The sequence below is a fragment of the Crocodylus siamensis genome, chromosome 15, assembly GCF_052110815.1.
Source record: "Crocodylus siamensis isolate JL-2025a chromosome 15, ASM5211081v1, whole genome shotgun sequence".
NCBI classification, from domain to species: domain Eukaryota; kingdom Metazoa; phylum Chordata; order Crocodylia; family Crocodylidae; genus Crocodylus; species Crocodylus siamensis.
Genome location: NC_143409.1, coordinates 35,535,699 through 35,557,044, shown reverse-complemented (window position 1 = coordinate 35,557,044; position 21,346 = coordinate 35,535,699). Strand labels below are relative to the sequence as shown.

The following is a 21,346-nucleotide window of genomic DNA, read 5'->3' as shown; positions in this document are numbered from 1 at the left end:
GGAAGGGCACATGCCCCCCCAATGACCAGTTAGCAGTTGGAGGGGAGGACATGGTCAATTGCACCGACTGGGGAGGAGTCTCCCTGTGGCCAATTGCACCGACCGGGGGGGGCCCCGATTGTGCTCACTGGAGGGAGGGGTAAAATTTACCAAAAGCAGCTGCAGCACTCCCAGAAGTGGCCATGGGGCTTCCAGAAATGGCCGTGATCTACATCCTGCACTCACACACCCTAGCCAGCACTCACGGGGGGGCATCAGCACTCCTGCCTGCCCTCCCGCCTGTCACATGGCCTGACAGGTGGTGCACCAGTACTCTCAGGGGGTGCACATGGACCCCTGTGCACCCCCTATGCATTGCCACTGCTGAGGGGCTCTGGATGCCCTCTCCCTCCAGCTTCCCCTTCCCTGCACCAGAGAGAAGGAGGTGCAGCGTAATAGTCTGCAGTACTGAGGGAGCCTGCAGCCTGGGGCACCTGAGAGGCAGGATGCAGTGAAGAAGCCTGTGAGGGGGGACCTAGGTGAGGTGGGGTGGGGCACTCAGGCACTTGATGCAGCAGAGGAGGAGAAGTCCCATGTACACTGTGCAGTCAGAGAGGATGGGGAACTGGGGCACACAGTGCAGCAGGGGGACATTCAGTGCAGCAGGGAGGACATGCATTGTGTGGGCCCTAGGGCATGCAGCCCTCAGCTGCCAAGAAGCTCGATATCCCTGATCCAGACCAGTACCTACCCTACGTGCCAGCATGAACAGTTTTTAAAAATGTAACTGTGCCTCACTGAACTACATAGTTTTGTGACAGCATGTCCCTTTTAAAAGCAGAGTGTGAACCAATCAAACACTACTAGACATGCTCTTCCCACATTTAGCACAACTCTGCTGAACTTTAGCTGGTCTGGTCCATGTTTATGATACTTTTGTGTAGAATCTTTTTCACTATTCACAGTCCTGTGCAATATGAAACAATTGCCCATTACTGTTTACTGTAAGAGAGCTTAATAAAAAGCATGATTGACTTTCTGGAAACTAAGGTCAGACACATTAGAAATGAACAGACAGCTAGACAGACGATAACAACAATACTAAGCATTTCAAATATCCAGAGTATGTGCAAATATGAACTAAGTAATTAAGATAAACTTATGGAGTTCTGTAGAAAACTTTGCTTTGGTTTCCACTAGATGTCACTACAGCACAGAGACAGAGGTAAAACGAGCAGGATGAATCTATGTGCCCGGTCAGTATTCTTATCTGAAGTTTTTATTTCTCCTGGTATGAATCCACTGCAATCACAGGAGAATGCTAGATTAGATCTGATACATCAGTGTGACTTATGGAAACCCAATTTTACCAACAGAATATTAACAACTCCTGCTGACTTAAACAGGAGGGTTCTTCAAAAACAGCAGTGATCAGCTATGGCCCACATACAATGTGTGATTATTTAGTCCAATAATATAAGATTTGAAGGTCTGCAGAATTCTGAAATGGCTACCTGCTATCAAATGACTGACACCACCCAGGTTCAGTCAGGCATGTGCAGACTACTACTACATATGGCAGAAACAAATTTAATCTAACATTTCTAGCCCTTCACTTTACTTTCAAAATCCATTAATCCTCTACTGTGAGTGAAAATAAAGGCATGAACTCTAATGTGGTCCCTACCTTTCCTTTTTAAGGAAGTAAGCAGGCTTATCAAGATACAATATCCTGAATAAACTGGCCAAAGAGGGCTGTACAGCTGAAAAGATACCACATTTTGTAAACACATTCCAGCCCAGAATAGAGAGTGATATGACAAATCACAACCACTTTGGGGTACCACCTTTGCAGAGCACCCAAGTCACTTTTTATGACACATAACCTTTTATTAAAAAGTATTGCTGAATTCTGGTTTCATGTAAACAGCTGCAGTAAGTGGTTTTATTGACCATATGATATTAAGAAAAGTAAAATTTGTAACCATTAAGAGTGCTTTGCATATACTCAAAACTAATGGATCCAACCCAGTCGGATCTACTAGAGAAACAGTAGACTGTTCTGGGGCCCCCTGCAAAAAATAGTTTTGGGGCCCCCTGCCCCGAAGAAGCCAGCGATGGTAGCAGGGCAGGGGGAGGGGGTGGCAAGCAGCCAAAGAAGCCAGTGGCGGCAGCAGCGTCCGGGGGGGTTGGGGGATGGTAAGCGGACAGAAGTGAAGCTGGTGGCAGCAGCAGCTGGGGGGGGAGGCGGCGGACACAAGGGACCCCTTAGCTGTGGGGCCCCATGCGGCCACTGGTTTCACAGGTTAGGACAGGTTGGCCCTGAGGCCAAGGCCTCTTTATGCCTATCCATTAAGATCTTTTGACCTAACCATTTTGTGGGCCTGTCAGCAATTTATCATCATTTAAAGCAGCTCCAAGTTTAGAGAAGGCCAAGAACAGTCTCTGGCCAGCCCCAAGACTATGGGAGTATAAATGCAGCATAATAAGCTTAATAAGACTTAATAAAGCAAAAGTTTAATAAAGTAAAATTATCACATTTTTACCTAGCAAATGCAAATGCCTACTTTGGCCATTCATGGCAAAACATACCATTAAAAAATCTGTATTATTAAGCACTGACATATTTGCACTGCCTGAAAGAGCACAAAGGATTTCCATAACAGAGTCTGACAAGAAAAAGAAATGATTTGGAGGTTGAAAGATTTGTAGGTAGAGGTGAAAACAAGGTAAAACCCTTGGGGACAGAAAAGCAATAACAAATTGTAAATTATCTAGTCAATATTTCAAAGGATCCTCTCATTAGAAAGTAATTCCTGATAATGATAATGCATTCATGTGAAAGACTGAGGTTTCTGAAGTTCCCTAACTGACATACTTTTTAAAAAAATAACAATTTACTTACATCCTCTGATTCAAAGACATGGCATATCATTTTGTACTGTTTCTTTCCTTCCTGGGCACCAGGTGTTGTCTCAATACAGTCTTGAGAAGCTGACCTTGGCATCCGGCGTCTTGCCATTAAAACAACAATGTTACCAATATCAGCAATGTATGAGATTGTGCGTAGTGCATGATCCATCATTGTTTCCTACATAAAGCAAAGGATAAACAAAAGTATTCTCTGTGCATACTGTTTCTCCATAAATTTTGCATTTGCTTTCACTCTTATGACCTATTTCTTGAGCATCACAACAGTCAACTAAACTGGTATCCCCTGGTACATGTTATATGGGACCACGTCCTATATTCCTAAGTCAGTTAAACACAATCAAAACTCAACTTTTGTTATGGAAAAGCATCCATTAAAAACCACACCTGAGCAAGACTGCAGGTGTTTGACTCGGGGGTTCCACTCCAGTTAAGCACGTCAGACCCCAGATAGAAGGAGAAGATGTTTCAATATTATAGAAAAAATGTCATGGTGTTAAAAATAACACATGAGCTTTGCAAATGATTACTCTCCAAAGTTCAGTAGATTCATTTCACAGTGACAGAAGGAGTTTATGACAAGGTCATGAAAATGTCTTACTGTTAGAAGGACAAGCTAAAGAGCATTCAACAAATTGTAACATCAAACTTTTCCCAAAAGAATATAGAAATATTTTTCTTCCCTCAAATAAGAGATTGTTAATGTAATGTTTTCATCCCGAAGGGAAGCTGGATAGGTGAAAAAATTACAGTGATTTCAGCGGGGTTTATGTCAGGGTGAAAGGACTCAGTGCATATCAGCTGATGCAGGGTAACTGTTGTCTGGTCTATTCTATCCCACAAGAAGCAGAACCTAAGTCAGGGCAATTTACCCCTGAATGAAGCAACTGCTAAATTACTGTGGTTTAGTTTATAATTACGGTAGGACAGAGAGGACTCTTAAAATAAAGTTACAGCAGACATATTATAAGTACCTCCCTGCCTCACCAAACACACACATTTTAATTCAATATAATTGTTTCATCTGCTAAGGCTTCTCTCTCTTACTGGCTTCCTCACCATTTAAATCATACCACATTGGCTGTACATAAGGCAGTCTAGTCTAGAATCTGGGTACTAAAACATACTCATATATTTACCTAATTAAATACCCAAATAATCCCAGGGAAGTCATTGGCACTGCTCACATCCTTAAAGGGAAGAACATGTCTTAGTACTTTGCTAAGCTGAGGTTTGAATGTAAGGGAGTCCCTATACACATCACTTCTGAAGTTGGCCCATCGCGGGGGCAGGCAACTGCCAGCAAATGTCCGTTTTTGTTTAGAGTACCTGGGCAGGACTCTTGAAGTTCCACCATCTGCAAGGTGAATGCGACAGGCAGCTATACAATACGTCACATAGCAGGGCAACAGGAAAGCCAGGGAGAAATTCTCTTGGTTACAGCAGGTCAGCCCAAGCGTCTGCACAGGACCACCCCACTAAGGCTAATCCAGCCATGTGGGACTTGGAAATCTGGCAGCAGGGGCATGGTGGCAATGTTATTTGACACCATTTCCTCCCTGCCAAATTTCCAGACCCTGGGGAGACCACAGGCCAGGTTACATCGCTCCATTGCCTGGGGGTTGAACACCCCTGCTCCAGGGTATTCCAAGATAATGAGAATGCACCAGATCAAAATCTTCATCAACCCACAGTCCAGTTCAGCTCACCACCTGGCAACTGAGTTATACTGGGGGAGCTATTGCAACTATATTTTAACTTGGAGCAATTTTTGCCCTTTGGTTTTGTTTTTCAGTGGAAACTTGCCCAAAGTATGACCTAGGAAAGATCATACCTATGAACCAGCTGAATTTTATTAAATATAAAAAAATAAATAAAAATTAGAAGCAATCTTTAAGTGCATCTCAAACCTTCCTGTGCCTAACTGAAATCTTTTCATGTTGCATATTCTTGACAGGTTATTTTTGCCTTTTGAACCCCTTTCCATTTTCAACATTATGAGTAAAAACTCAGCCTATCACTGTTAGATATTTTCTCTTAGGCATGCATCATTCACTGTACATTGTCTTTGAGTATTAAGTTACCACTGGACAAATATGAAGTAAGTGAATATTTGCTGTCAGGAAATAATTTTTATTACTGAATTTGTTTTAATCCATATATTGTCATCAATTTGTATGTTTGGATTATTTTGTATTCATCTTAACCTTTGTTTTACTGATCTGAGTTTCATGTTTCTAACAAAAAACAGTGATTTCCCACAAGGAGGAGTCTTCAAGGACATTTTTAATATTGATACCTTCACAACTCTGTTCTGTATTTAAATCTGTACTAAGTTTTATCATCAGTAAGCTCAGTACTGACGGTGAATAAACTAGCATGGGTCGCTAGCTAGCTACTATTTAAGAGGTCAAATTTGCAAAGTACTTTGCATATAAATAATATTATTACAGTTTATGATAATGTATGGTTACCAATGACATTGCTAGAGAAATGTTCTGGAAGGACTTTAAAACATTTAAAATACTGGAATACTGCAAAGCTGCGCAGTTTTTTTCTACTGCTGTTCTAGCTAATTACCTGTCAATTTATACAGATTTTATACAACCCTCTTTCAAAGTGACCTAATTTTACCTTTAATTTTCTGCAAAAAAATTATGCAATTCTCCTAAACCCACTGTATGGTCTGTTGCTATGGAAGATGTTCCATTGTGCCTGAAACCTTTTATGTTAAAAATGAGAGGTTTAGGAATGCTCAGACAATCAAGTAATCTGACTGACTGAATGTCCCTAAAGTATTTTGAAAATTACCATTTTTGAAGAACTGCTTCAATTTGAAAAAGGAGATCTAGTTAGTATTCAGGAATCTAAGAATGGGAAAATGTAGGTTGAGCATCAGGAAAAACTACTTAGACTCCAATGTCAGAAGTCTAACTAATAGAGGAAGTCAAAAGACCATAATTACAGGATATGTAAAACTAGCCTGTACAAGCATGCTTCTGAGGCCATACATAGATGGCCCATTTTTACAGTGAAAAAAAGTTTGTCCTGTGATCCTACAGACATATAAGATGACTGTTCTGCTTCGTCTCACTGAAATGCACAGGATAAAATGTGCTCTTGCTTTTTTCTGGGACATCATACTGCATGTCTGTAAGGTTATTGCGGGTCATTCCTAAACAAGCTGGCTAGGATGTGTGCTCTCAGCAGCCACCTAGAGGAACAGCAAAGCAACTTAGAAGGGCTATGTGCATAAATGACTGTGCCACCCCTGTTTTGATCTGGGTCAAAACCCAGGATAATCAGGACCATGTCAATATCTCTTTATGGCCTTATAAATGTTTCAAGTTGGGCACCCAGAATTACTAACTGCTTCTAAAAAGGTTTGATAAATTCAGGACATATATTCCCATCTTTGTTTTTCTGTAGGTCCTTTATAAATTTTGCCATACTTAAATGTAAAGTATCCATCTTCTTTAAAAACAGAAGTATTATCTGTAAATTCTGCTTTGCTGGTTTCATTAGTTTATTTTATGTATTGCTCAAGTTGGTAGGATAATTGTGTAGCTGGTCAAAAACAGTGGGGGATGCTATTTTTCTCCTAGGCATAAGCGGTTTGGACTGAACAGCTAAAATATTAATCGAATCTTCTACCCGAGTAGGAATACAAACATCCTTGTTCTTCAATCAATTCTTTTTTGATTTTCTCTGTGTATTTAGCTTGAAACCAATATATTATTTTATTATTTCGCTTCTTAACATTTAAGTCCTTTGTCTAGGAGAGAAATGGCCTCTGCCACTTGTTCCATAACCATTGTTCTCGCCTAAGCAGTTGTGGGGAACAGGAAGAAACCTGTGACAGTGCCATGTGACAGCACAGCGAGTAACTGTTGGAGACCAGTAATCACTAAGTGGTGTGATGTGAAATTTCACCCATTCCAACTACAATACATGGTAACTGGGCTAATGAAAACATAACTGTGAAGCTGGGTAGACTGTTTTGAACAGAAGCTGCCAAAAAACTTTTCCCACCCTGATGCAGTACAGGACCTTGTGCACAGCCACAACATATACCCAGGGAAAAGTGCTGACTGACCAGAACATGCAGTACAACAACTAGGGATGGCTCATACGACTGAGCTTTTCTTTTTGCCTTCGCCATAAGCACTTCAGTGTTCTTCTTTTGGCCTTGTGAAGCTGGATAACCTGTCTTCTGACAAGCTGACAATCTATGCAGCTGTCTGCTCTAAAGAACTATTCTCAAACATACACGTACTCATTAATGTATGTGTTATTAAAAGGGGCGGGGGAGCTGTTGTTTGGGAATGTACATCAGCTGTACAACCTTTAGGTATGCATGAGCCTATAGTGATACAGGATAACTAAATCACCCTGACTTTGGTTCTGAATGAAACAGGGTTTAAATTTGGAGCAGTTTTGCTAAACTTGTCTTACTGCTGAATCACAGAAGCCCAACAGTTGCATCATAACAAGTTATGCCTGTATCTACTTTATATCAGTGTAATTGTTATATTTGTCTATATCCTGAGAGAATCTCTCATCACTGATATAGGGAGCCTGACATCTGAGCATTAGCCTGCCAAATTAAAATGCTCCCTTTTTTCCTGACAAAATGAAAAAGATTTTCAGGTCAGGAAGAATAATTGTTTTAAGAAGTTTTGTATTATGTAATTTGACAAAACTAGGAAAATACCAACACTGAAATCTTATTGGAAACACCTCTCTTGCTGCAACTAAAAAACCCCCCCATGAATTATCCTTCAAAATGTTTTTCTCAACCTCTAAATGAAATATTCTTTATTTGTCCCCAAATTGTGAGAGAAATGTGATACTGGCTGCTGACAAGGCTTGTGAGTTTCTCTGAGGTTTCACAAGAACCATCTGGATCTATAGAGGCCCTAGCCATCTTCAGAAAAGGTCTTGGGAACTCTGCAGAAATAACTGTTTTTCAACAGTCTGATTTCTGTGTGTTATAAGGACATAATCATATAGGCACAGATCACAGACTGGAAATGGGGCAATACATACAGCTCTGCACTTCACCTCTTCTGGCATGAGTTTCTTTCCCTACAAACACCACCTACAAGCACCTAAAGATTCTTGTAGATCCAGCAAATTCTGTCTACACAAATATACTTCACTTCTGTTTAGTATAACTAAATGTTGGAATACGCCAAATAAAAAATAGTAACCATAAAGTCATGTTGTTTAATTTTTCCTTTCTCATAGAATCATAGAAAATTAGGGTTGGAAGGGACTGCAGGAAGTCATGTAGTCCAGCCCCCTGCTCAAAGCAGGACCATCTCCAACAAGCTTATTGCAGCCAAGGATTTGTCTAGCTGAGTTTTAAAAACCTCCAAAGATGGAGAGTTCACAACGACTCTGGGTAATCTGTTCCTGTGTTTTACAACTCTCCTAGTCAGAAATTTTTTCCTAATATCTAACCTAAACTTCCCTCGCTGCAATTTGAGACCACTGTTCCTTGTTCTGTCATCTGCTGCCACTGGGAACAGTCCGGCTCCATCCTCTTTTGAACCCCCTTCAAGTAGTTGAAGGCTGCTATTAAATCCCCTCTCAGTCTTCTCTTCTCTGCACATCAGGAGACATTACTTTACAGTTAGGGCTGCCAAGCTCTGGAATGGGCTCCCAAATGAGGTGGTGCTCTTTTCTACCTTGGGGGTCTTCAAGGGGTCTTCAAGAGGAGGCTGGACAGATATTTGACTGGGGTGATATGACCGCAGCACCTGCCCAGAATGATCTGATTAGGTGGTCCCTTCTGACCCGAAGCACTATGAAACTAAGTAAGCCCAGTTCCCTCAGCCTCTCCTCAGAAGTCATGTTCCCCAGCTCCCTAACCACTTTTGTTGCCACTCTCTCCAATTTGTCCACACCTTTCTGTAGCAGGGGGCCCAAAACTGAACACAGTACTCCAGATGTGGCCTTACCAGTGCTGAATAGAGGGGAATAATCACTTCCCTTGATCTGCTGGCAGCGCTCCTACTAATACAGCCCAGTATGCTGTTAGCCTTGTTTGCAACAGGGGCACACTGCTGGCTCATATTCATCTCACTGTCCACTGTAATCCCGAGGTGCTTTTCTGCACAGCTGATGCTTAGCCAGTCAGCTCCCAGCCCGTACTGGTGCATGAGATTGTTCCATCCTAAGTGAAGGACTTTGCATTTGTCCTTACTGAACCTCATGAGATTTCTTTTGGTTCAATCCTCCAATTTGTCTAGGTCACTCTAAATTGTAGCCCTATCTCCAGTGTATCTACTACTCCCCCCTAAACTTGCTGAGGGTGCACTCCACTCCATCTTCCAGGTCACTGATGAAAATACTGAATGAAACCAGCCTCTGGGGAACTCCACTTTATACCAGCTGGCAACTAGGCATCGAGCCCTTGACTACTACCCCCTGAGCCCTATGATCCAGCCAGCTTTCTGTCTACCTTAGAGTCCATTCATCCAACCTGTACTTCCATAGCTTGCAAGAATGTCATGGGACACCATATCAAAAGCCTAGCTAAAGTCAAGGTACAGTAAAATCCCCACTATTCGGGATTTTGCTAACCGGCATTTCTAGCAACTGGAATTTCTGGCTGGCTGACTGGATGCGGGAAGGGTGGGGTAAGCTTGCACACGGCTGCTGTCGCCACTCCTCCCCCCGCCCCCTGCTCCACATGCAGCTGTGCCGTGCCACCCCTCCCTACCCCAGCTCTGCATCCAGGCAGAAACCCCGTGCCCTCAGGTAACTGGCATTTTTACATTACACGGCATCCCCCATTTCCCACTTGTGCCGGATATCAGGGATTTTACTGTATATCACATCCACTGCTCTCCCCACATCCACAGAGCCAGTCATCTCATCACAGAATGCAATCTTGTTAGACAGGCTCTGTCTACTTCCTTAATTTCTCACTTTTTTTTCTTCTACAACACTTGCACAATTTTCTTCTCTTTCTCTTCCTTTCTGCATCCAGTCTTCTCTTGTTTCTTTCCCCTTGCCTTCTTCCCTAAATTGTTGCTGTGAAACTCCTGTTAGTTTACTCCCTGATGACTAAATCATGCAACACAGCAGCTAGAAGAGGAGACACAAGGGTAGTTGCCTCGGAGAAAACATTCAGTAGCTACATGTGCAAATGATTTTAAACCAGTACGGGCAACCACTTACTGGTTTGATGCAGGGAAATAGATTGAACAGCTAGCCCTGATCCAAGGTGATAATGCACATTAAACTGGGTAAGTAGTGGCAATAAAATGCTAACTACTAAAGTGTTAAACATTAAATGCTTATTTTTGGAGTAAAAATCAGAATAGTTTAAAACCAGTTACTGACACCAAAACCTTCCATGCAAACCATACAATAAAATTACAGATGGGTGAAAACACTGAACAGTATGTTGCAGAAATAGATTTATATCATTGCCATAGCTATAAAAGAGCAGATTGCCTCTGCCAACTGTAACATCAGCTACAATAGAGCCACAGCAATTAAGTCAAACAAGAAACTTCTCTAACTTCAGTGAATTGAGCTGTCTGTACATTGTCCACATCTCAGCTCCATACTCTAAGGTATGGATCACGACTGCTGGATAAACCATGAGCTTGGTTTCAGATCTGATGTTACAATCTTTGAACACCCATTTCCTCAAGTATCTGAAGGCTGCACTTGCACTTTTAAGGCAAGACTGAATTTCTTTGTCTATGCCAACCTTTTGTGATAGATGGCTTCTGAGGTATTGGAAATACTCAGCATTCTCCAGAGTCTCACCATAAATCTGAATTACTAGAGCTGGGGACTGCTCAGCAAGAGCTTGTTGATAGAAGAACTTAGTCTTCTGAATGTTAAATGTTAGTCCCATTTTCTTGTATGCACGGTAAAAATGTCAACAATTGCTTGAAGGTCTGCTTCCGAGTGAGAACACACTACAGCATCATCAGCGTACTGAAGCTTGATGATTGAGGTTGGGGTTGTCTTGGTTTAGGCGTGGAGTCAGCTGAGATTAAACAGTTTACCATCTCTTCAGTATTTTAGCTCCACTCCACCTGGAAGCTTGTTGGTAGTTAGATGTAGCATCTCAGTAATGAATATCAAGAAGGGAGTTGGAGCAATGATGCAGTCTTGCTTAACTTCAATCTATGATAGATCTGTTACTGAGAGCCACCACTCTCGTACTGTCACAGAGCAGGCAAGGAATAGTGATGAATTTTGGTGAGCAACCATACTTCAGAAGGGTCCTCCACAGCACTTCTCAGCTGACAGAGTTGAAGGCTTTTGTGAGGTCAAAGAAAGCCAGGTAGAGAGGTTTATGCTGTCCCTGGTATTTTTTCTGCAGCTGGTGAGCAGTAAAGAAAGATCATGTCAGTTGTGTCTCCCTGAGGCCCTAAACCCACACTGAGATTCCTAGAGGAGATCTTCAGCAAGTAGAAAGAGATGACCCAGGAGGGTTCCCACAATGATCTTTTCTGGGTGAACAGCAAGATGATCTCTCTGCAGTTTCCAGTCAGACCTGTCTCCCTTCTTGAAGACTGTCACAATAATGGCATCCCTAAGGTCACCTGGTATTTCCTTGTCATTCCAGATCCTTAAGGAAAGGGCATGGAGCTGTGATATGAGTTTTTCCCCCTTGAAGATTTCAGTGGGGAGTCAATCAACTCCAGATGCCTTGTCAATCTTCATCTGCTTGATGGCTTTCCTCACCTCATCAATGGCTGGAGGGATTCTGAGATCATCACTAACTGGGTGTTGCAGGATGGAGTTGAGCTCTGTTGACTCTTGTTTACAGAGTCCAGTAAAAATACAGTCATGCCAAAAATGTAAAGCACATCTAGAGCAATTACTAAAAATCAGAGGAAGCAAAAGTCTCTTGCAACTTAGTGTAATCAGGAAAAGCAGCAATATTTGAAGTAGAATTTACAAAAATCCTGTAAATACAATCAATTCCCAAATCAGTTGTTTACTGTTATTAAACACGCAGGCACAGACTCTGGTACCCTCCTTCAGAGAGAATGGCACTGTATACCACTGAACTTGTAGTGAAATCAGTGGGGCTCTTATGGTGTAATGTAATCCTAACTGAATAAAGATATTGGAGTTTGCCTCAAAGAGCATTTGCTTTTCTTCACTGTTGAAAGTCTAGCCAGCATAACTACTATTATTGAAACATTTGAAAGGGAAGAAAGCATAGGGTCCAGTGACAGTAGTTCAGTTCGAACTGACGTGACAAACTAATCCATATATCACCATGTTCACTGTATACATCTAGCTATTAGCTGTTCATCCACCAATAAATTTCTCTTACCATCCCATTACACTAGCTTCACTGAAATTAAAAATATTTTTAATACACTGGGTGGCAAATTCCATCATCATTCATTTGCCACCAGATTGGAAAAAAAATCTTGGAATAAATCAGCAAAAGTGATTCAAAGCTGCAGTGCATTAGCACAGCTGGGTGTGGCAGAGTAAAAGCAAATACGGGCATTACACTTAGACAAGTCTAAGTGACAGCAGATTGATCTAAACCCATAACAATACAGAAGTTCAGTGCACACAGACTAGTCTAAAAATGGTACAAGTGACTGAAGATAGATGTGGTGTGAGGTACAATCAACTGAGATCAGTTTAGGTTAGAGCAGTGGTTTTCAAACTTTTTAAAACTTATGGACCTCTAAAAAATGTTGTATGGGGGAACGGACCCCTTTGGAAATTATGAATGGAAGTGTGGATCCCTTTGGAAGTGTAGGTATTCACATACTTTTGATTTACCATAGTCATCTTTCGTGAACCCCTTAGACACAGTCTGTGGATGCCCAGGGGTCCACAGATCACAGGTTGAAAGCCACTGGGTTAGACTAATGCACTGATCTTCTGTATCAGTTCACATTAGATCACTGTCCTCCAGCATCCCCCTGCTTTGCAAACCTCCCTACCCCTCCCTTGCAAGAAGGAATGCTAGCACTCAGCCTGTGCTCAGCTGCTTCAGCCAAGCACTCAGTGGGCCCCCAACCCTGGGCTGTCCCAGTGCAGAGAAAGCACTGTCCTTCTCCCCAGCCCCACCTCCTACCTCCAGCCACAGGCAGGCAGCAAGTGGAAGTAAGGCATCTGTGTCCCTTGCACAAGCCCCAGGACATGGGCACCCGAGTTGCCAGGCTGTGCCCCTGCACCCCCAACATCCTGTCATGAAGAACCCCAGAATGTACACACAGACTCCAACACCGAACCCAAGAGAAACCCCACACTCAAACACATACACCCCAACCCTGGCACCTGCACACCCAGCCAAGGACCCCATACCCCCATGCCTGGGCACAGCACCCAAGGATCACAACCCTTACACCCACACACCACATCTCAGAGGCACCTTATGACTCGGACCCCATCACAAATGCACAGACACCCCTCCCCTGAGCAGGAGCCAGTGCAAGCAGCTCACCTCTGGTGGGTCAGGTAGTGGGAGGCACAACATCAAGACTGGGACCGCAGAGAGGTGACCCTGTGATCTCTGAGGCTTGGCCATTGCTGGCAGGTATCCAGGCTTTTTGACCTGCAGCTACGGGGTCCAGAGTATAGGGCTGGGGGAGTGAGGGCCACTGAGCATACAAACTGAGGCAAGCAGGCAGGTGCCCCTGGAAACTTCAGGAGCAGGTGGGGCATGGTCAGTTACCTCATTGTTGCATATAGAGGACACTGGAAATTTTAAGGTTGGGGTGTGGAGCACTGCCAGAATGATCAGGACATCTACTAGAAGCACCTGGAAAGTTTAAGGTTGTGGTGGTGGCCTGGCCAGTGGAGTCCCAGACTCTCTGGACCAGAGCCCACACCCAGATGGAGTGAGGGGGACAGCTATGTACCAGGATCCACACCTATGCGCATACTTCATTCCTTCCATCCATCCATCTCACCCACATCAAGACCCCATGGACCATGGAAGAACCCATCCCATCCTCCTCCAGTACCCAACCCTGGTTGCACAACTGAAGACATGGGGAGGTGAAGAATCTTGTTGCTGTGAACCCAGGACCAGATCCGTAAAGGGCACCACAACAGGGACATTCGAGTGCATTGCCCAACAGATGCAAGCACAGAGCCACGGCAGGGACTGGGTGCAGCACTGGGACAAGATGAAATGGATGAAGATCTAGTACAAACACATGTATGCCACCAATAAAAAGTCCAGGGCCAAGAGGCAGAGCATGGCCTTCTATGAGATGTCCTGCTTCCTGGCCACAGACAGGGCCATTGCCACCCCACATATATGGCACCATTGGGAAGCAGGAGTTGCTGGCAGGGCCCCTGTTGCAGGAGCAGATGCAAAAAGCCCTGGGATGATGAGACAACCAGGCGCCCAGGAGGAGGTCCCCAGAAGTCAAGGGGCACAATATCTGCTGCTGGCAGTGGTCCCCAAGGACTCTGGCCCATTGCTGCTAGCCCTGGATCATTGCAGGATCTAGGAGCAGAGGCCGTAGACCTGCAGCTGAACCTGAACTCCCTTGACATCATCTTACGCCTTGTCAAGCACATGGAATACATCATGCAGGACCAGGGGGAAGCTCTGATGCAGTGGACATCACATCCAGGACTTGGACCCTGAGGTCATGTCCTCCACCTCATGGGAGCCCTTGCAGTCCTCGATTTTGCGGGCCATGGCCAAACATGCAACCCCCAAGACAGTGTCTCTGATACAGCTGCCATGTGTGTTCCATTCCCACTCCTCTCACATCTCCTTGCTGCCCCCCTTCCAGAGTGCCTCCTAGCCCCCTGACTATAAGTGCAGCAGCTACTGCTGCAACATCACCTATAGCACCCACACCCAGCTCTCCCCCCAGTTCTGGTGAAGATTCTGGCACTGAGTGTGTATGTCCTCCTGCCTGGGATGGTACAGTTCTACCTTGCTTCACACAGCTGTGATGGAGACCCAGGTACCAAGGGAAATGCAAAGTGCCTAGGAGACAGGGAGGGGAGGAGAGCAGGTGGGCCATGCACTTACCTAGCAGGGCAGGGAGGTAGCGGAACAATAATGCCCTGCCAGGAGTTGTGAAAGAGGCAAGCACCATGGACACTGCCTGCCCAGCCAGCAAAGATGTGGGCAGAGCAGCCCTGGTGGTCAACAATGCTCTTCAGGACAACACAGAAGTAGGCCTTACAGCTGATGAACACCTGGGTGCCATCCACAGCCCCCAGGCAGTTGGGGAAGCCCAAGCGGTGGAAGCCAGTAACCATCTCCTGGGAATTGACAAGGCAGATGAAGTGACTGGCCAGGATGTTCTTGATGACCCCAGGCATGCCTCCCAGACAGCCTCTCTGACTGTGGACTTGCCCATGCTGAGCTGGTTGACAATCTAGTGAAGACTACTGTGGGTGGCTTGCTTCGTGATAGTGATGACCACCCACTTCTGTAGAGGGATGACTGCATGCTGATGTCCTGGCTCATAATGTGGGAGGTCACCTGGGCTATGATGTCTATGAAAGTAGTCCAGCAGATGTAGAACATCTGGACCTATTGTTAGTCATCCCAAGGGTCCAGGACAACTGCTCACACCAGTCACTGCTGGTAGCACAGGCCCAGAACTGGTTCTCAACAGTCTGGAGGTGATGGCAGAGCACCCTGGTGTCCATGGTGTCCTGAGCAGCCTTGTCCTCTTTGGTCACTTGGAAGTTGTCATCACCCTGGGAAGCATTCAGGAGCACCCCCAACTTGTGGGACTCAGCCAGCACAGGCTGCCTCATGACTCCATCCTCCCCCGGCAAGGAAAAATGCATATGCTGTTCACTACCAATCTCAACCAGGACACTTTGAGAAAACCACATAATTTAGATCAATTCTTCCCCTGTTTTTTTAAATGCCTGTATGTGGCCTATAAGTACATCTACTACACTACATGTTATCTTCTACTCTTCATCTGTATATCTCTTCCACAAATTCTAATGGAACATTTAAAACAAAACAGAAAAATGTACTTGTTCTAGCCACTGATGGTAATCCCCTATTTAACAAGTATTAATCTACCCTCAACTTAGAAAAGAAAAAAAACTCCTTCACAGGTGGTATTTACAGACCATTTCATAGAACTTGTAAAAACACATTTTTATACTTCCTGCTAAAACTCCCACTATCTTAGAACTCCAGCTGTTCATCAACTCTCATGATGATCTAAAATAGTAAAAAATAAATCTCAGGGAATGCGATTACCATTGGGAAATAAGGGTGTGTGTAGACAAAACAGGAGCCCTAAATTGAAGCGATGGCTTTTTAAAAACACTGCTTCAATTTAGGGCAAAGTAAACCCCTGTGTCATGCACACACTCTTAAACTTACTTGTCTATCCAGTGGTGGGGAGGGGAGGGAAAGCTCCCGGCAGGCGGAGTGAAGCTGGTGCTTCCCTCCACAGCCGTGGCAGCCCGCCCCCAGGCAGCACCTGCCCGGAGGCACCGGGCTCAGGCGGTCTCAGTTGGTATTGCAAATACGGAGGGAAGCACTGGGCCCCTGCATAGCTCAGGCAGGCAGGCAGGCTCCAGGGAAAAGGCAGGCAGGCTCCACTGCCAGGCAGGCAGGCTCTGGGCTGTTGCCAGGTTGCCTGCACAGGCTTCCTGCAGAGCCAATGAGCTGCATGGAGCCCGGTACTTTGCTTTGGGGCTGTAGGGTAGCAAACTAAAACTTCTCAGAGAAGTTTTAGTTTGCTGTGCTCCACAGCATTTAAGGCACATTATGCCACTGAATTTGCTACAGCGGCTGGACTTACTGCACAATACACCACTGACATGTATAAACACCAACACCATTAAAGTGGTGCAAAAGCATTTAACCCGCTTTAAGGCATCATGCACATATGCCCCATGTTTCATCTACACACAGCCTAAGACAGCAATTCTACATATTCTTTGGGTTAAAAAAGACATGCATGACAAAGTGGACCTAACAACAGCTACAGCAATAAATGATCATGTCTGAATATACCAAGAACATTATAACATTCCAGAAAGGGCATTTTCACACTTGATTTGTCTGATGATAATAAATACAGCACAACAGAAAAAAACAAGGCATGCAAATTTGTTTTGAGATCTGTGAATGAAACTGTTATAGGGTATTTCTTGCCACCATGGTTTCTGATTTTGTTTGCAGAGCAGGGGGAAGATCTCTGCCATCTCTCTTGGTCTCCCAATTTAGTTCTGAAATTGGAAGAAATGTCAACAAGTCTTGACCATAAGAACAATTTCCCAGATAAGGAAAAACATTAGGACAGCTATCTGCTGATACAAACAATCTCTAATGGGTAAATTACAAGACTCATTGGAGATTCCTCACACTTCCTGCAAAGAAAAACCCACTTAAAAACAATAAACCAGCCTTCTGCCTAAGGATGAGCCAGGGTTACACAAGGGGTCAACAACATTTTTGGCCAAATGCCAAAAACACCCCAACCTCCATCCACACCTCAACTTGGCATACCGGAAGTGGGGGTGGGACCCACAAGGGGCCTGATCCTCATTGCTGGCAGTGGCTCCACACGCACCTCTACGCAGACAGCTGGGGAGAGGCCATGGTTGCACTTCCCTGGGCCCTCACCCATGTGCCACAAGGCATGCATGCATCCACCACTAGCATGGAGCCAGTGCTGGGGCTCCGGAGCCCAGTGTAGCTGTTCAAAGCCTGCCTGCTGCAGCTGTCCAAAGCCCAGCTGTAAATTATTCAGGACAAAGATGGTCTCTCATTACATGACACACCAGGGGCCTAACCCTCTCATTACATCAACATCTAACACAGCAGGGGCCTAACTCTGGTTGCCACATCTAGATGACACCATAATACAAACAACAAAATAGAGGCTATTTTGGGCAAGAAGGGTGATCACTTAGGTGGCTAAGTAGATATAACAGATATGGTTGGCTCATCCAAGGTAGCAAATGCCTACTCTTAGTAAAAAAACTTAGGCTATAAACTCAGGACACCTACTGAGAAACAGCTCTGAAACAGTGCAAAGGCAGTAGGGCAAATGAATTTTGAAAGGCTTCCAAATTTTTACTACATTGCATTATATACCTCAAACAATATGCAGACTTTTTCCTAGAACACCACAAATGTGGTGTATGAGGAAGGAGCCACACTCAGTGCGATGATAAAACTTTGATAAGTGGCAGCTCTAAAACCAGTAACATTTTCAACCAAACCAACACTGCATTCCTTCTAGAGTGATTTCATGTGCTATTCATTACAGTAGTGCACTTAAAATATTCAGCAAAAAACATTTCACTCTAAACACATGAGAATATAGTATAAAACAAGAGTTCTTATTTACCAGTCAGCATAATTTTTTAAAAATTACTATTAAAACTTACCTGTGTGTCTGCATTCAGAACTTTAATCCTCTGTGTGGAGATGAATAGATCCACTTCAGTCAGAGCCTGGGAATCTCCCTCAGAAGTCTAAAAGACAGTCCCGTTATATAAAAGGAATATAAATTTTCTCTTTAAAATGACAACTTTGTTAATGACTTGAAACAACAGCATTACTAAATCACTGCAAAGATGGTGTTCAGAGGTGCTCCCAAATACATGCAAGTTGATTTCGGAGCTTGTGAAAATGCTAGATTGACAGCTCAGGAACCAAACACATGTATTTATTGATGCAGCAAGAGAAAAAGCATGGATGCATCCTCACACTGTCTCACCAACAATTCCTCCTCCCTGTTTCTGAGGCACCGCCAAGAGCGATCATGATCTGTCCTTCCCATCTTGGCTGTGTGCAATATATACACAAATTATTAGGCCTGTGCGAGTAGGCAGCTATTTGATCCAGCTTCAGATCCAGCCGCTTCAGATGCCAGGGATCTGATCTGGAGCTCCGGCTGGATCCAATGATTGCATGATCAGGGGGCAGCAAGCCCTATAAGGGGAGGCTACGGGACCTGAACTTGTTCAGCCTCCACAAGAGAAGGCTGAGGGGGATCTGGTGGCCAGCTATAAACTGGCCAAGGGGGACCAGCAGGCTATAGGAGAGTCCCTGTTCCCCCGAGCAGTACTGGGAGTAACAAGGAATAATGGCCATAGGTTGATGGAGAGTAAATTCAGGCTAGACATCAGGAGGCACCACTTCACAGTCAGGGTGGCTAGGTTCTTGAACCAACTTCCAAGGGAAGGGGTGCTCACTCCTACCTTGGGGGTCTTCAAAAGGAGGCTAAACAATCACCTAGCTGGGGTCATTTGACCCCAGCACTCTTTCCTGCCCAGGGCAGGAGTTGGACTTGATGATCTGCTCAGGTCCCTTTCAACCCTACCAACTACAAAACTATCCTTCGGGGTCCCTTCCAGCCCTATGATTCTATGATTCAAGATTGTCATATTTACTGAGGCTCATTCTAGTGATATTTTGACAGGTATATATAATAATTGATCCCCAAATATAATTTGCTGAACTGGGTGAAATGTCTCCTCTGTGAATTGTTTTAGGTAACATCTTGATTTGACAGATTACATTTTCTGTGCACTTTTTTTATTCCGGATACTTACAAGCTTAACAAATCACAGTCTTAATAAAATATATTATATAGTAAATATTAACAAATACTTCTGCCAAAATAAGCATAAACGCTACTATAAAAAATTATCCTTAACATCAAATTGACTTGTCATCTGGATTAAACCAACTATAGTACATTGAGAGATTAAACAGAAGAAGAGCAGCAGCAGCAGCAGCAGACAGGCACTTTAGTAAGTGGAAGATGAAAGAAATCAACAAGTGCATCTTGTTCCATCCAGTGGCCCACTACTAAGACAAATAACGGCCAAAATTACAGCTTTATGAGGCTCCATAATGAAAGACGTGACACTCCATGGGGAACAAGAACAACAAAAATGCACACAAACATTAGCATTCAAGAAAAACAGTTTACACACCGCTTTTTTCTTGATTTTAGCCGCCTTTTGCATCCTCTGAGTAGCAGCATAAAAAAAGAATGCAGACAGATGCACACAAAAAGAGAGAGAAAGGGACAGTGTGTGAAGCCAAGAAAACCTTTTGACTATGATTCCAGACTCTTAAAACTCTTATTTGTAAAAATAGTGAGGAGTGTTGTCTGTTAATAGCTGCTCATTACATTTTCTCTGCTGAGTATGCAATTACCTAAAATGATACCACCGGCCCTGTACTCAAATGTGTGCACTTTAACAGGATGTACAAATTCCATATTTAAGTAAAGAAGCAAGTTAAAACATATATTTATATAATGTTTTGTACATTCAAATCATTACTCAAAAATCCTATTAAAACCTAGCATTTGAACATCAAGCTCTGATTATATATAAGGTAGTTCCTATAAATTATCCCAGATCAAGACTTTCATTAATTGAAAATGACAGTCTTTCTTAATTCGAAAGACACGGTTTCCTAAACAATTTGTCTCTCACTTTAAAGCATGACCATACATTATTGGATGTTTTTGAAAACATATTCAATGCATGCAAAGAGTTAAACCCAGTATCTGGGGATGGAATTTGGACAACAGTGAACAGGTGAGATTGCTAGAGGTTTGGGAGGCGAGTCAAATTTCTGTCACTCCCTAAAAGGCTATTTATATTTCCTGTGTTGTTTTTGCTCTGAAAAGCTGGACAGCGCACACAATAGCCTATATGCTTAGGATTACTGACTGTGCACACTGTGTGGAAGGACTTTTGAACCAAAGGTCAATCTAAATTCTGCAGGAGAGTGTAATTATGTTTTGTGAAGAATCAAGCCTATGAAAGAAAAGTATAGTTTTAATCTGGTTGCACAGTGCAGATGACCATGGTAACTTGCAATATTCCTTTATCAGTGAGACAGACGTGGATTCCAAAGAGTGATAATAAACTCAAAAAGGCAGGAATGAATGTGACAGGGTGAAGCATTTTACACTTGGATACAGTATTGCATGTATTCTCTTCTAGGCCTTACAGACAAAATACTCTGCCCATTTGATACAGGCCAATGGATTTCAGGGCAGCAGTCCAATGGAGAGCTTTTGCCAAAAAATTAACCGCACCTCTGTAATATGCATTCTTTTGGAGAACAATCCTATCCTCTTCCCATCCCAAATTCACACAACTGAGATACATGTGATCACTAAGTAGGATATAGTGTGCATCAGTAATACAGGTACTGAAAAAAACATGTGTTGGAATCTTTGCTTGCTATACAACGGCTGTTTCAGAAAGTCTCTTCTGGGGAAAGGCATATTTTGAAGCAAAAATATTTTAAAATAACTACTCATGCTCAAACGTCTATGGCTCTAGGACAGTGGTAGGGTAGACAAACACTCATCTGAGGAATACCTTTAAGGACTGTTTGTGGTGTGGGAACATTACCATACAACACAGTTTATAACTGTTAAACACTCAGAAAAAATTGATGTTCATAAAGCTCAGTATGTTTTGCTAAAGG

The 21,346-nt window shown here is 43.6% G+C and overlaps 1 protein-coding gene across 6 annotated transcripts in view; it reads right to left on the bottom strand.

The window, feature by feature from the left end:
• The window catches only part of APBA2 (amyloid beta precursor protein binding family A member 2), a 246,059-nt gene that overhangs the window by 25,605 nt on the left and 199,108 nt on the right, over positions 1-21,346 (bottom strand). For 5 of the 6 annotated variants that reach the window (XM_090029876.1, XM_090029874.1, XM_090029872.1 and 2 more), the window contains 3 exons: positions 19,828-19,863; positions 18,271-18,357; positions 2,885-3,070 (listed from right to left, as the gene is read on the bottom strand). In XM_090029876.1, coding sequence (XP_089886002.1) covers positions 2,885-3,070; positions 18,271-18,357; positions 19,828-19,863 — 309 coding nt within the window. The remainder of the gene's footprint in view (positions 1-2,884; positions 3,071-18,270; positions 18,358-19,827; positions 19,864-21,346) is intronic. The other variant, XM_090029877.1, reaches the window with a different exon arrangement.